The following is a 16,885-nucleotide window of genomic DNA, read 5'->3' as shown; positions in this document are numbered from 1 at the left end:
AAAAAAATTACAGATGCTAACTGAATTCTAGAAGGGTAAATTACTTCTGTTGACCTAAATTTCTCTTATAGTCTAATTTAGACACAGGATATATTTTTATTTTCCTGTCTTATTTTTTCTACCAGTATACTTCATGCACACATGAGAGGAAAACTTTAAATGACCTAATAAGCATTAAAATTTACTTACAGTCTTCTTCAGTTTGTGGGTCTTGTGTAGAGCATTATAAACAACAGATCCCAAAGCTTCCACTTTATTACTGTGTGTATTTCTATCATGCTTTCTCAGACTTTCAGCCTATAGCTTATTCCATCTTGAATCAATTCCATGCTTCTTTTTCATAGCAACTCTAATCTAATAGTCCTAGAAGTTGATGAGAATTTCTAAAAAAAATAAATCTGTAGCTGTACATTTAAACCTCTCCTTTCTACACTGACTCACAGGTCCAAAAAAATTGTTTATTTTTTCAATATTTATTGACAGCTCTAACAGAAGCTGCCACTTCACCCTCAACCCTTACTATGAGTCTCTTCAATCATTTAAAAACAAATTATGCTATGCTAAATCCACTTTCAATTCCTCTGCATACTATTAAGAAAAGCATATTAAAGTTAGGAAAGCAACTGTTAATTGTTGACTGCCTATATCTGCTTGGCTTCATAAAAAAGATCTTCCTGTATATGCAAGAGCTGAAGACCATGGTAAAATCCTGAATAACCCCAGCCTTTCAGAGTTAAAGTAGAACTTCTTACCAATCTTTCAAAAAAATTCAAACTTATAAAATTCAACTTATAATCCCCATAACAAAATCCTACTAACAGTAGAACACAGACAAATGCTAAACAAAACATACTTTGCATGTGAGTTCAGCCCTTTTCAAAATCACAGAGACTGGATCAAAAGAAAATGCAAATGTAAAAGAACCACAGAGACACTAAAAAAATGCTGAGTACAGAATCAAAGTACAGGGTATTAGTACAATGACTGAATGAAAAGCTACAATAAAGTAAAAATAAAAAAGGGTAAAGAGAGGGTTTGAAGCTTTTGATCATAGCATTTCTCACATATGCAAGAAAACCATAACTAGGTATCATATTTTATATAGGTATCTATATACTGTAAGTAGAGAGGCATCATATCTAATAATACAAGCCAAGCTTATGTTCTAAATTGAAAAATATAGGAGTCAAATTGTCAGCACTGAAAAATATATCTAAAATTTTAGAAACAATTTGAAGTTTTAGCTGCAGAAGCAGCTTTATTCCCAGACAAGGAAATCTAACTATGGGTTCAGAATGACTTTCAACAGTTCATATTAAATTTCTATCAAATTACTGCTGTTATACTCAAAGGGCCTGATGACTCAAAAGAAAAAATTAATTAGGAAGTGAACGTGAAACAGTGAACTTACTCCATATAAGAGCTAGATTTTAGACAAGTTCGAAGTGGAAAGCTTTGCTGGTTCACATTCTGTTAATTATTCAATGAGTATACACAGCTTCAATACTCATACTTTCAAGTAATTTGGATTAATATTTTCAAGTACACTCATATTTTCAAGTATACTGGACAGCTACTTCAGACTGATGCAGTTCCATGAATCAGCAATACAACCTCGAACAGCTGACTCTAGTGTGCTCTTTCATATATCAAAAGTAACCATAGATTGAAGGCAGCTTTCTGAGGCAAATACACAAATAACTAAAAACTGCTTCAATTTCAAGCTCTTCCTGATTCATGGTCTGTCAACCAAAAAAGTGTTTTACTTGATTTATGTTCACTTTGTAAAGTAGGATAAAATTCAGCTACTTAATTAAATAGAAGAGTTAGACTCATGTCTCTCAAACAAACGTAAGATTTGCTTCATGTTGGAGTGGACAATCAAACCAGGTAATAAAATTAACATAACAAATAAATTGAAGTGGTGACACAAATCTTTCAAATTTCCAGTTCTCTGACAGAATAATTTCAAACAGATAGATGAAAATGAGCATTACATATACAGATAATTAATCCATATCTGCATTCTTTTTAAAACCACGATCAGCACACCACCAGGATCCTCCTTGCCTACGTGTGCTGGTTTGGCCTGGGGTAGAATTAATTTTCTCTCCAGTGGCTGGTACAGGGCTGTTTTGGATTTGTGCTGAAAACAGGGTAGATAATAAAGAGATGTTTTTGTTATTGCTGAGGAGGGCTTACACAGAGCCAAGGCCTTTTCTGCTGCACGTTCGTGAGGAGACATGGGAGACTGGGGGAGACACAGCCAGGAGAGGTGATCCAAACTGACTGAAGGGATATTCCAGACCACATGGCATCATGTTCAGTATATAAAGTGGAGGGGGAAAGGGGGAAGGGAGAACATTTAGAATGATGGTGTTTCACTTTCCAAGTCATCATTACACACAATGGGGTCATGCTGTCCTGCAGCTGACTGAAAACCTGCCTGCCTGTGGGAAGGAGTGAATTTGCTTTGCTTTGCTTGTGTGTATGGCTTTTATCTCAGCTCACAAGCTTTCACCCTTCTGATTCTCCCCCAGTGAGTGAGTGGCTGCGTGCGGCTTGGCAGCTGTCTGGGGTTAATCCAAGACACTACTCAATTATGTTTAGGAAACTGCAGTAGTCCTAGTAACATTCCTTATCTTCAAATCACTACAATCATCTTAAATAGCCTTTTGCTACACTATTTTTTCCTCACATAGTCATATTAACTTATTTCTAGTGGTACAGTTATCCCAGAAAGAGTTTGACATTCTGCAATGGAAAGAATAAACAAAAATATTTACCAGTAATTCCACCCACATTTGCTAACATTAGTCCAGAATCATCTCTGAAGAAAAGAGTATCTCCTTCCTTTGAATGCAAATCAAATATGTTCAGCTGCATAGATCCTTCACAGCATATAGTCAGCATTAACCACCAGAATTCCTGGCTTATCTATTTACTATGTTGGTATCAATATCATTATATGGAAGAAAAAGTAACACAGAAAACGAAAAATTATGTTAAAAAGCATCCACTGATAGAATACTATTTGCATGCCATTCCCTGCCCTCCTCCCTATGGTTTGTTACTGAAGAAGAACTTTAACTGATCACTGAAAGGTTTGGGACAATAAATTTTTAGTCTAAGCTCACGGTGTAATATTAACACAATATATTATTTTCATGAACAATACTTTTATTAGCTATCTGAAGAGACATCCATGCAAACAGATATCGACTGGCAGAATCTAACATACACACAGCCCACAGTGCTTAAGCTATCAATGTTATTCTAGTGCATAAAGAACTCCAAAGTTCTATACAGCTTCCACTGGACCAACATAGTCTTTACAGATGTCACATAAACCATCTCAGTTGCTATTCACTGTGCTGTCCCATGAAAATAATGAGCTTAAGGCAAACAGTCACAGCAATGAGGGCAAAGAAAATGAAATTAAGAAAGGGGAAGGAATAATATTTGGGGGAAAATACTCATATCCTTTACCAAAAAGCAGGTAAAGTGAGTCACGAACATCTCAAATGACCTATCAAGCACTAAACTCTAGTTAGACTCTTTTTCAGCTTACGGGTTTTACAGATGTGGGACATTATCCCAAATAGATCCAAAAGCTGACATGTTCCAATTGTTCATTTAAAAAGACCAAAACCAACTTCTTCATTTAATAAGGAAGATGAGACACTGAAGAAGGTTTTACTTAAGGCCCCCAGAATTTGCAATAAATAAGTAAAATACAAAGATCTGTGTATTAATTTTATTGATCTATCTACCCTCTATCACATCATGATCAAATAGGTGGGATAGTTTAAGTGATCAAAACACAAGTCTATTTATCCACAATAAGAGTTGATTTTTTACATCCCAGTATGCATCCAATGATTTATTACAAACTCATGGTGCAAGTATTTTCTTGCAATACAACAAGCATGCAGGGTTCAAAAGATTTTACAAGTAACTCTTAAAATACACCTAAGCTTGCTTTACATGGTGATAAAAATAGAAAAAAATAGACATACTCTTGGGTTAAAACCTGTATTAATGAAGCAGGTTAATTTTAAGTAGCTATCATTCTTTTTTCCATTGATTTAGTGACTATCAATTGCTGCAGTTGAAAAAACACAAAACCAAAATTTAATCTTGCCCTGAATCTAACTAACTATAGTCTAACTAACTTCTAGTTCACAAAATGACAGAGAAATAGGTGTCCTAATCCTGAACTTTGAAATGAAATTACATAAAAGAGATTAACTGTTTGTAACAGAAGAATCTTGGTGTGAGAAGCAATCAGGCAATGACTCATGTTTTGCTATTTAATATGGACATAAATCCTCCCCCTCAAAAAGCTCAGTTACAATTTCAGCAGGGAAAATGGCATCTTTTGTGTTTCTCCATTTAAAAACAGGATCTTTATCTCCAAGCCTGCCCAACAATGTAAACAATATTATCATGCAAAAAAGTGTATTAAAGCAGATGACTTTTACATTTCTCTTTTACATATGTCTATTCTGCCAGAAACAATACAATCAACTCCTATTTACAACAAAAACACAATTAGCGTATTTAAAGCATTTTCCTTCTGCCCCTAGTTGAGCTTACTCAATATACTCTTGGTAACAAAAGTTACCAAGCAATTTCACTAAGGAGGAGGGAAAAAAAAGACGGTATATGCACTTCAGAAAATCTGACCACAGCCTGGTCAGCTGTGCTTCTCATGCAGCACAAAGAGCAAATCATCCCATTTTCTAGGCATAAACTACTGCAAGCAAAATGCAATGTTTTTATTGAGTGCAATATCACTTTTGCTGTGCACCTCTTAATATAAATTGTGTTATCAAATTCTTTGATCCACCTTGAATCCAACTTTCCTAGTCTACTCCAAATGGTAAAGAGAAATGTTTTGGAATTAAACAAGCAGCTTTGAATAACTTTTATTTAATAGTTGCATAAACTGGTGGCTCCAATGCTTAATGTTGTTCTTTGTTGTTCAACAATAGCCATGGGGAAGCAGCGGGGGTGGGGAAAGGGAGAAGCTAATCGATATCTACATAAACTAATTTACTGGTTTTACTTTAAAAAATGTTGAATTCTTACGAGAGGCATAATTGACAATCTGGACACAAAACTACTCAGATAAACAAAAGTCCTCCAAGATTTTCTATTTATACCTTTTCCTTGGACTATTACATAAAACCCTGTGGAAATGTATTCAATTTTATTTAAAGTTGCATTGCTTTGCCATTAGAATTTTTTTTTTTTTAATTATATCATTCTGATTTAAGATAGACTGGGGAAAGAAGAAAATTCTTTTCTTTTTTGTTTTCCAACAATCAAATTGGAGATTTAACTGTAAAAACTTATGAGAAAAATGCCCTAGGGAAAAATGCTGTATTGGTTTATTTCCAAAGTTAAAAGTATTTTCTTAAACTGGATGATTCTTGAAAAATTGATAAAGACAAGAAGAATGTATAAATTACTTTTTTCCTTATTAGAAAGAATGTAAGACTATGCTCTTTGAGACTGCAGCCTTTCTTCACCACTACACATTATATTGACTTAGCAATGTGGGGTCACCTTCATTTATAGTATCTTACAAACATTGTCAGTTTAAAAAAATATCTGAAGTCTTATAACAAACCTGTTTTACTATACTCAGCTTGGATTCACATACATTTAAAATGCAATTCCATTCATGCCAGTTCATCTACCCCTGCGTACACACTGCCTAAATCTGACTTACAGTAAATTCAAGAACAAGTAGAAGAACATGAAAGTAGGCATTGTGTAGAAACACTGAGGCTAAATTCACACTGTAAGTAACACGTTTCTGTAAACAAAGGAACTGCAATTTTGGAATTATGCAATGATTAAGAAGGACTGTCTATGTGTAGTCTGCTAGGAAAGGTAATATAAGGAATATATGGGCAAAGCATTTCCATCCACAGTCAATGAGTTCAGTAAAGCAGAGCAATTACCCTTGGTCCTGCTCTGAATTGATATGACTGACAAGAAATGACTCAGCTACACTGTACCTGAGAGCTGCACACATTCTCAGCACCCATAGTCACATAACATGGAATAAACAAAACTGCTGCTGGAACAACTGCTACCAAGATACAGGGACATATCCCAAGCCTGACATTTTTATTTCTTAACATTAACCCCTCAGGGTAATGTTTTGCAATGAGAAACATGCAGAAACATTTATTTGAATGTAAAAGAAGCTAAATAGAATAATTTAAAGAGTATCTGCATCATCAAGTGTCCATTCAAATAATAACATGGATGTGAAACACCTGGTACCTTTTGCTTGTCTAAAAATATCAGGCAGCAGCAAACAAGCCTCAGGCAGATGTATCCAGGAGATCTAGCAAAAGTTTTCAAGTGGTTCTTTGACCTTTTTGTCATTCTGTTCAATTATCGCTCTTAAACCAGCAAGACATTTTTCTTCCATATACAAGGATGGATAGGCCATAGGGAATTAGCATTCAAAGGCAAAGATTCCATCCTGTTAAAGTTTGGTTTTCAAAGCCTGCAAAGGATACTGTTACTACTCAGACTGCAAAGACATATCCACAACCTGCTCTAGGAAGGTAAAGATACACTGGGGGGAAAGAGAGGAGAATCAAGATATAAGAATGCCAGTGAAACATTAATTCTCAAAGGGTGAATTTGAAAACTCAGTTATGAACAATTCCCATCAATGTGCTTCTGTATTACTGGTGGTTTTTTAAAAAATCTTTGCCTGAGGACATAACTGTCTTTGGCTAGAGATGCCAGTTCTGGCCTCAGTTTCTGAATCTGAAGTGACCTTCTTATTCAGGTACAGAGTTCTATAATTTTGTATAATTAAAACAGTTCTTTAGCTGTAATATGGGTTTTGCCAGACTATGTCAATAGAAGTCTTTGCTATAGAAATTACTTCAATTTCCTTTTCTATTTGTCCTCAAGAACTAAAGAGAACTTCTGTTATACAAAAAACTGCCCCTAAAAAGATTAAATAAGATGTTCCTACCAACGTTGGAGAACTTTGCAATGAATAATGCAGACCCCTTTGAGTTGCTTAGTCTAAAAGTCTGTCTTAATTTCCATTCTGTTTTCACAGTGAAAAAATTTCTAAGTGAGTAAATGATCTGGTTTTGTTTCCTGTGACATAAAGCTTTGGGCTCCAAGGCTTGACAAAATCCAGGGTAACACAGTGCTGGTATTTGGAGTACCAGCTGGTGGAACAAGGAAAAAAACATTAATATTACTAAAGTTAACTCTAAAAATAGATAAATGAACTATTATACAAGTTTACCCCAGAGAGCAGAATTAATTTTAAATCTCAAAAAAGCTATTTCTTGTCTCGTTCCAAATTCTTCTGTCACAGCATTATCTGTAAAGGCACAGATACAGGCCCAAGACTGCAGTCCTAGTTCCTGAAATCCTAAAATTATAATCAGAATTTCACCTCAGTAAAACAACTTCACATAAAGTTTACAGTGTAGCAATATGAACCAATATATAATGGAGTTCCATCTACCTTGCTTTGTTGGAGATTCCAAAAAGATTTCAAACAGCCCTGAATGCCAAACTACAGGATGTATCAGCATATCAGCACTAAGAGTCACTCTTCTGAAGAGTCTCAGAGTACTCAAATTTTTTGGGACAGGTACATGGTACTAAACCGCTTTGAAGGAAAGAGTAACTGAATCAGTAACTGCTGTTTCTTCTTTGTGCTAGCAACATATGGAGTCAGTGCAGGGCCACAGAAGCATCACATCATGACATGTCTATGCCTACAACAAAGTAGTCCTCAAAACACCAGGAGGAATTTGCAAGAAAAACACATTCAGTAAATAAGGAATCAGTTGGATGTTCACATTTAGAGGAGAGTGGTCATTATCTCAGAGTCTCAATGGACATCAGTGACGAGTGATGTCCCTGAGAGGTCCAGTACTGGGAGCAGTGTCATTCAATATCTTCATTAATGGTCTAGACAAAAGGACTGAGTGCTGCCTCAACAAGTCTGCCACCAACACCAAGCTGAGCATTGCTAGAACATCATGAGGTTTAACAAGACCAACTGCAAGGTGCTACACCTGGGTCAGGGCAAACCCTGTTATCAATACAGGCCAGGGGATGAACAGATCAGAGCAGCTGGGAAAGATTTGGGTGTGTTTGTGGGAGAGAGGCAGGATGTGAGCTGGCTACATGCACTGTGCAATAGCCCAGAAAGCCAACTGTCTCCTGGGCTGCATCCAAAGCAGCGTGGCCAGCAAAGCAACATGACTCCGTCCCTCTACCTTGCTCTCATGAGACCCAATCTGGAGTGCTGGGTCAGATTTCCTCAGCAGAGAAAGGACATCAACGTGTTTGAAGAAGGAGAGTAACAAAGACCCTGTCCAAAGGAGGGTCTCAAAGACAGCTAAAGACACAGAGCATCTCTCCTGTGAGGAAAGGCTGAGAGAATTGGGGTTGTTTAGCCCAGAGAACAGAGCAGCCTCACAGTACCTAAAGGGGTCCTAAGGAAAGCTGAGAAAAGACTTCTTACAAGAGCATGTAGTGATAGGACAAACAGAGATGGCTTCAAAGTGAGAGTAGGTTTAAATTGAGTATTAGGAAGAAAGTCTTTACTGTGAGGGTGGAGAGGCACTGGAAGAGGTTGCCCAGAGTTCCCAGCCATGGAAGCATCTATAGCCATGTTGGATGGGGCCTTGAGCAAAGGGGCCTAGCTGAAAGTGTCTCTGCCCATGGCAGGGGGCTGGTATCAGATGACCTTTGATCCCTTCTGACCCCAGTCATTCAAGGGTTCTATAAAAATTGACTAGAGATTTGTGTTTTGGTCACTAGCATACAACAGTCATTATTTTACAGGGTACTATCACGTGAAAGCATATTCAGACTAGCCAAAAATGGACAGCTTGATCTACTCTTTGAAGAGTCTCTATCTTTGATGTATTCTAACACAAAATATTATATTTTCCCATCTACATCTTCATAGATGCATTTCCAGATCCTGACAAAAACTAGTCCAGTATTATCATCTCTTGCCAAATCAGGCAAATGACAAATTTAAAATAGTAATATTGAGCAAGCATGAGGATAAAAGCTCCTTATGCACACAAAATGTTTTTATAAACACTTGGAACTTTCTAAGAAAGGTGATATAAAGAATTATTATATTTATACATTAATTATGTGACATCGAAAATTAACTGTGCAACTGTTAAACCTATTTATTGAATGCCAGTGCTCATCCAAACAAAAACAAAAGAAACTCACTCTCTGGCTGGGTAACATGCTATTTATGTATGGGACCCATCATGTAGAAAGAAGTATGGGAAATATTTTTCTCAATATTTCTATGTGAAACATGTCTAGGAGAGGATGATATGGTTTTCCTAGGACAACAGAATTATTTTTAGAATTTCAATTGTGTTTGATATTCAAAAATATATCTGTATGTCATGAGCAAAGATGCCTTGAAACACAAATAAAATTGACATCTCCAGAGAAGAATCTGACAACACATAAGGAAGAGCTACCTGGTCTCTCACACCACAGCTCAGGCAGACTTCCAAATCTCACACAGACCTGATCTGCTTTTTATGACCAGGTGAACCATGTAGGGGTGGTGTAGGGTGTGGCTATAGGCTACACTGCCTTCAGCAAAGCCTTTGACACTATTTCCCACATCTTTCTCCTGGGGCAGCTGACAGCTTACCACTCGCATGGGTGTACTGTTCACTGCGTTGAAAACTGGCTGGAAGGCTGGATGCAGAGAGGGGTGGTGATGGTGCTGCATTCAGTTGGCAGATGGTCACTAGTGGTCTTCCCCAGGGCTCAGGGCTGGAGACAGCCCTGTTTGATAACTTCATCAATGATCTGGACAAAGGGATCAAGGGCACCCTTGGTCGGTTTGCAGATGACACCAAGTTCAGTGGGAATGTCACTATGCTGAAGGGTAGGAAGGTTCTGCAGGGATATCTGGACAAGCTGGATCCATGGGCTGAGGCTAGTGGCATGAGGTTCAACAAGTCCAAGTGGCAGGTTCTGCACTGGGGCCACAGCAACCCCACACAGCACTACAGGCTGAGGGCAGAATGGCTGGAAAGCTGCCTGAGGGAAAAGGACCTAAAACTGCAGGTTGACAGTGGCTGAACATGAGCCAGCCATGCCCAAGTGGCCAAGAAGGCCAATGGCAACCTGGCCTGTGTCAGTAATAGTGTGGCCAGCAGGACCTGGGCAGGGATTGTCCCCCTGTACTCAGCACTGGTGAGGTCACACCTCGAATTCTGTGTTCAGTTCTGGGCTCCTCATGACAAGAAAGAGATTGAGGGGCTGGAGCACTGAGGGCAACAGAGCTGGGGAAGGGTCCAGAACACAAGACTTGTGAGGAGCAGCTGAGGGAGATGGGGGTGTTTAGCCTGGAGAAGAAGAGGCTCAGGAGTGACCTTATTACTTTCCACAGCCACCTGAAAGGGAGCCAGGTGGGGATCAGACTCTTCTCTCAAGCAACAACTGGCATGATGAGAGGAAATAGCTTCAAGCTGTGTTCAGGGGACATTCAAGTTGAAGATCAGGAAGAATTTCTTAATAGAAGGGGTATTAAAGGCTGCCCAGAGCAGTGGTGGATTCTCCATCTCTGGAAGTGTTCAAAAAATTACTGGGTATTGCACTTAGTGCTATAGTTTATTTGATTGGTGGTGTTTATTGAAAGGTTGGACTCAATGACCTTAGAGGTCTTTTCCAACGGTAATGATTCTTTAGGCCCATTTGATGTCAAAGGTCTTGTTATACAAACAGCAGCTTTCCATCCTCTGGTCATTTCAACCAGGACTTCACTTCACAGATTCAAAATATACATTCAAAATTAGAGTAACCAGAACTAAATCTGGTTTGCTATTGACAGGAGAGTCATCCACCAGCTGTGACTTCTTGTTTATGTTCCCATTTATAGTAGCAGAAACAGTTGCATTTTGTTCCACATTTCATTGGAAGCAAGCATCTGAAAAATTTGTTAGAATTAGCATGTACTCCCTAATCTGACTGGGAGATTGTGTGGCCACAATAGCATCAGAGCTGGTACACAACACTTATCAGTAACATGCAGTCACATAATGAAAGGAGGTGAGCTCCTCTCTGATATCAGGAAAGCTTCTTTCTTCAGCTTAACTTGACTGTGAAACCAGACATCAGGAAACCATAACTTCATAAATACCACAAGCCAGCCAAAGTTTCAGGCATTTCACTCTCTCCCAAGCATTTTTCCCATGCTGCTTTTCAATTCATTTGTGCTGGCACAGGTGTTTTGTTTTTTTTTTTAAGTATACAAAGTCCTGGACCACACAGTTGATAAATTTTAAAACTATCCATCATTTTCAGGCTTTGCCTCAGGTAAAGACCCCAATGTGCTGTGCAAGCAAAAGGGCAAATATAGTACAAACACTAGAATAGGGAGAGGACTGGCACTGCCATCTTCCTGCACTGTAGCCTGAGAAAGAAAACTGAAATTTTTCTCTCTCCTCTTTTTTTTAATGCTTCTCAATGCACTACATTAACTCTGCTCTGTATATTCACAGCTGGTTCCTCAGCTGTAGTTTCAACTCAGCAAATATGATTGACAGAAATATTTGCACCAATCTAAATTTCAATAAAAGTATGTGACTTAGCAACACTTTAGGAGTCTACAGGTACACCTTTTACTTTAAGGTGAAAGAATTAATTTTATACTCATTAGTTTATTTGCATAACACATTTAAGGTCAAACAAATTGTTCATCTGTCCAACTAGTGAATCAGAATGAAACTTTTATAAAATTTAAGTTGCAATTTTAAAAAATAAAATATGGGGAAAATTAATAAATAGCTTTTACATTGCTATTTACAGCTTGGCAGGACAAATGGAAGAACTATTTTTCACTATCCTGAGTGTTACAGCTGGATCATTCAGTATACCATGTATTGTATGCATCAGAATCATAAACTGTATAACTGGAACTGAGTTGCCAGATTTCATGATTATGTAACACACACAAAAAATTGATACAATGCAGAAAATCAGCTCCTAAAGTTACATGTAAATAAAAGCTTTCATTTAAAATCAAATTATTTTAAAGTGATTTGTTTGCACCTACAGAAAAATGAAATTTTCCAAAATGAACACCCATCACTAAAAACAGACAAAAAAAAAATCTCACAAACTTTTAAATAGTAGTGGTTTTGACATTCATATTCAACAACATATAATGCATTAAAAGATGTGTAGAATTTGAGAATGTTTTAGCAAATCAAGGATAGCTTGTACAATAAAGTACAACTTTCCTTGTTGTTGCTGTGGCGTTTTTAAGTCATTATAACTTTAGAGGCATTGAATTCTTTCCAGTCTAGATAGACTATCTATTGTGTCTTCAAAAATTGTGTTAAAAGTTTTAGAAAGGGATTGTGTTGTTTTCTACACTGATAGATAGGATCTCTCAAAAAACAATGGTTTTGTTCCCAAAAGGGTGAATAATTCAATCTTCCACCTTGATAACTCATTATTACCATGTTATTTTGAGTATGACACAAATGTCAAGGTCTAGAAGCTTTAACACTAAGCAGGCACAAATGAAAAAAAAAAAAAAGTAGCTGAATACAAAATCATACACTACACACAACAATGTAAAAAGCCCTAGGGAAATCTATCAGAAAAGTCCTCAGAAAACAAACCACCCTGCAGTGCACATGCCAGTAAGCATCCAGAACCAGATTCTCATCAGGCAGATACCTGCTTTGGGCTGTATACCATAAAAGAGTGAGCTATGGTAAGACAAATTAATATAAGTAGTAAAATGAATCAAGCATCAGAAAACATGGAAACTCATTTCACAGGAGTTATAAAAATTATTGTCCCTGAGCTGCTTATTGCCACTGTCCTGGTCCAGGTCACAATGTTCTGAGGTAGAATGCAAACTATATAGTTGCTTCAATGTGTTCCAGCAGCTTATCTTAATCTGCTGGTTTTATGATAAACCATCAATCTTGACACTGACTTGGCTAAGATGCACAACTACTTTGCTGTCTTTGTCCTTCTGTTGAGCCAGCATCATGCAAAGCACAGACAGAATACAACTCTTCAGTGACTCCTGTTAGAGGCTCCAGAAACCACCAAACACACAAGCTGAAGCTCTGAAACATAGATCTGAGACACTCAAATGCCTCTCCCTCCCTAAGTCCCTAAACCCATTTGATTTCAATGAAAAGTTCATAACATCCCTGGCAGTCTGGTCTAAGGAAGCCCAGTTTCTCTACCAGAATCAAGGTTAAACGAGATTAAAAAAATTACAGTCCACTTTGTTACCATGGTCTTATTAAATTAGAACTTGCTCAGTCTAATTGCAGAATGGTACCTAATTAAAACCAAGTATTCTGGGCATCAGCAATTTAAAGCAGAAGTTCACTTACGCTCAAGTTGTATTAAAGTAACCCTAGCCACCAGGAGAGCTACTACATCCTCTCCTTTTGCTTGCCAAACTGTTTCTATATCCACATCATGTAGAAAATCAAAGTTGATTTATCTGAAAATTAATGCGACTAGAAATTATCAGCTTTAGCTAGATCTTCTTATCAATCTACCTCATTAAATAGTTATCTGAAAAATAGTACTAGCACAAAAGGGGAGACTGAAAGTAAAGACATTCACTAGAAATAATAATGAGAGAGATTAACTTTTCAGGATTATCAAAATTGCAATTATCACTTTAGAACATGAAACCAAACTATGAAAGGCGACAACAAAAAAACAATTACAATGAAATCACATATCTTGGAAGTGAGATCTCACACAAGATCAATGTATCAATGTACTTTCCACATACTAAAAACATTTGTAGGTTTATAATTACATCATACTTAAGAGAACACAATGAACAGAAATTTACAAAATCTGTGACCAAACATCATGGCTAGACACAGACAAGACACTGTGGAAATACAAAATAATCATTAGATGGTTACAAATACATACCAGATGAGCAAAGCAATTAACTTTACAATATCAAGTGAAAGACCACACCAAAAACTATACGGTACTACTGGCAAATGAGAAGCAAAGAACACAAGAAATGAAAAGTGAAGAATAACTGATGAAACTCTGAGAGTTGGAAAATGGATACCTTCTCATATATACAGTAAGCAAAAATCAGTCACTAGGGGGGAAAAAAGAAAATCTATCCTCTCCAACTTGGATCTCAATGCACCTATTTTCAGACTACTATAGTAAAAGACTTCAGGAGCAGAAAAATTCTAAAAACAAGTATCTAGCAATCGTACAGCTACTCTGCATATAAGCAAATCCAAGTTCAAGGGTGGGGAGATGTTTGGGACAGGTTTTAGAACAAAAAGATTTGAAAAGAGAAGAAAGTGATTGAGTTTTTTTGTTCAGAATGAAAGCCTTTAAAATGTGAAGACTCTTTCTGAACTTTCCCAGAAAATCACTAGTAAACATTAGCTTTGCTGTAGCATACAAAGGTTTTATCCATTATTAATCAGCTCTATTGCAGTGTACAAGCAACACTGAAGATACTCACCTCAGTAAATTTAAAATCTTCAACTTGCAGATTAGGGTGCAATAACCAAATGACAATACAAAAGACATTGCGACAAAAATAGTATTTTGATGTTACCTGTAGATATTTAAAATGAGAGATCTGCTTTCTATTATTGTTCTTGTATATTTTTAATGTATATGGAGATAACACCATCTTTTCCAAATGGGATAAAACAGAAGTGTCATTAACAATTTGTTTCAATCTCAGCAAAGCTATTTCTATGGACAGATTTTCAGAAAAAGCAGTGGCTTTCTGCATAAGATCAAGATTAGTCCCACATAAGGAACAACCTGAAGGACAGTGAATAATGCATCTGTGTGAGAAAATAAGGCACAGAAAGACTGGACTGACATTACTATCAAACAGCAACAGGCAGGTATATTGTATTAAAATAGATGAAAAAATCCTGTCAAGCCAAAAGAACATACTCTTGTACATTATATAAAAGGTACTACTAGGCTACAGGCAGCTTTTCAACTCTGCTTTTACTCCACTCAGTACAATGACAGCAACATACTATTCAACAGCAACAGCTTCCACTGGATTACTGTATTAACATACATGCACAATAAGACTAGCTTACAAAAAGCCTTTCAAGTAGAGTTGAAGGTACCTTTCAGCAATGAGAACAATGCAGAAGGAAAAATGAATGCTTCATTAAAAGAAAAAGAATGTTATGTCTCAAACAGCTGCTCAAGTAGAGAAGATAAAGATGTCAGATGAAGGCCAGGTTGAAAAGCAATTCATAAGATGAAAGGCACGAAGTAGAACCTTTTGCCATTTAAAAAGGCAATTAGGACATATATGCTGCAAATGTCATCTTTAACTGGAAAAAGAGCAAAGAAATTTGCTACCACACTGGAAAATAAAAAAAAAAAAATCACCTATGCTGGTTGAGGTAAAACTCAGAATGGACACACATCCTTTCAGGGATATGTTACCACATGCAAACTGTTTCCTCCAAATTTCCCTACAGTCAACAGACTGCTTTGTTTACAGCAACCAAGAGCAAAGCAAGATTTTAAATCCTCTATTTAATAAATTTCAGCATAAAAAAATACCCAAAGCATAAACAGAAGTCAGTATCATAAGCAGTATCAGCAGACAAAAATGATAACATAGAAATAATGCCATGCACCCAAAGAAAACTGCATCACCAAGAATATCTATTCTAAATACTGAACACAAGTATAGACTAGAAAAGCACTTAAAATAGCAGAATAAGCAAACTGAGAGGGAGCTGCAGCTGGTCCTCCAATTACTAGGTATTGTTTAAAAATGCATATTCAACTCAAAATCCCTCAGAACATTTTTACTCTCAAAGATGACTTAGACTGTAGTTGAAAGATTCATACTTTAAACTACCAAATTTAAGTTATTCAAATAGCTGCAAATAAATACTTTCAACAAGAAGGAGATAAGATGATGAAAACCAGAACAGGGGGAAGTATTAACACAGTATTTTCTATAGTAATTTCTATGAACTACAGAACTAATCTCTGAAGTTTTCTCATCTGAAAGTCCAAACACACAAAGGATGCTAGAACAGCTCTGTTACCAATCTGTGTTAACTGCCCATGTGTGAATATTTGCTTAGAGTATGAACTCCCTGAATTATTGGTATTAATAACATTGACACTGAGGGAATCTTGCAAAATCAACTGCAGGGGAAAAGATGATTAAGAACAACTGTGTGCTGGTGAGAAACATATTAAAAGCTCAGAAATTCTTATACATGTACACACACACACCCCATTACAGGGTGATTTTTTGTATATATTTTTTGTATATATTTTTGTATCTATTTTCATCTTGCCTGTATGCTTAACATAGTTGATGGTGAAAGAACTACTAACAGACAGAAAATTAAAGGAGTAAAGATTAAAACACTAAAAAAGCTTTATGCAAACATGATGGTCAGCAATGGTGCACAGCAACATTTTAGGAAATACCTGAGTAGATAAACAGCCCTTTCAATATCACTGAGTTCTTCATCAACTGTCAATCTTTCTATTTCTTCTGGCGTCTGTCAAATGTGAAATAGAGATTATGAGTTTACAATGCCTGACTACTTCATTGTTTTAGTCTTAAAACAACCCCTTTCTCCCCACACACAGAGGGAGGGCTTAATGAGTAATCTGAATTTATTAATGAAACCTCTAGCCAACATTTCAAATTCAATCAAATAAATCTTTCACCAGGAAAAGATGGAATGTCAGAGAAGTACAGTTTCAAGTCAGACACTATCACTGTTAAACAAGTGGCATATAATTTCATCTAAAGACCCAAGCTAGTCTATTTGTTCCCATC

At 36.8% G+C, this 16,885-nt stretch overlaps 1 protein-coding gene across 4 annotated transcripts in view; it reads right to left on the bottom strand.

Moving 5' to 3' along the window:
* Positions 1 to 16,885, bottom strand: part of PPP4R4 (protein phosphatase 4 regulatory subunit 4) — a 79,662-nt gene that overhangs the window by 62,315 nt on the left and 462 nt on the right. For 3 of the 4 annotated variants that reach the window (XR_014955739.1, XR_013340143.2, XM_085580667.1), the window contains exon 2: positions 16,528 to 16,601. Coding sequence is in view for 1 of the 4 variants with exons in the window: in XM_085580667.1 (XP_085436793.1) it covers positions 16,528 to 16,601 (74 nt within the window). In the remaining 3 variants the exon portion in view is untranslated. Of the gene's footprint in view, positions 1 to 16,527; positions 16,602 to 16,885 lie in introns of those variants that run through there. The other variant, XM_021541296.4, reaches the window with a different exon arrangement.

The sequence above is a fragment of the Lonchura striata genome, chromosome 5, assembly GCF_050655825.1.
Source record: "Lonchura striata isolate lonStrDom1 chromosome 5, ASM5065582v1, whole genome shotgun sequence".
Lineage (NCBI taxonomy): Eukaryota > Metazoa > Chordata > Aves > Passeriformes > Estrildidae > Lonchura > Lonchura striata.
Note: the sequence above shows the minus strand (reverse complement) of the source record. Positions and strands in the feature narration are given on the sequence as shown.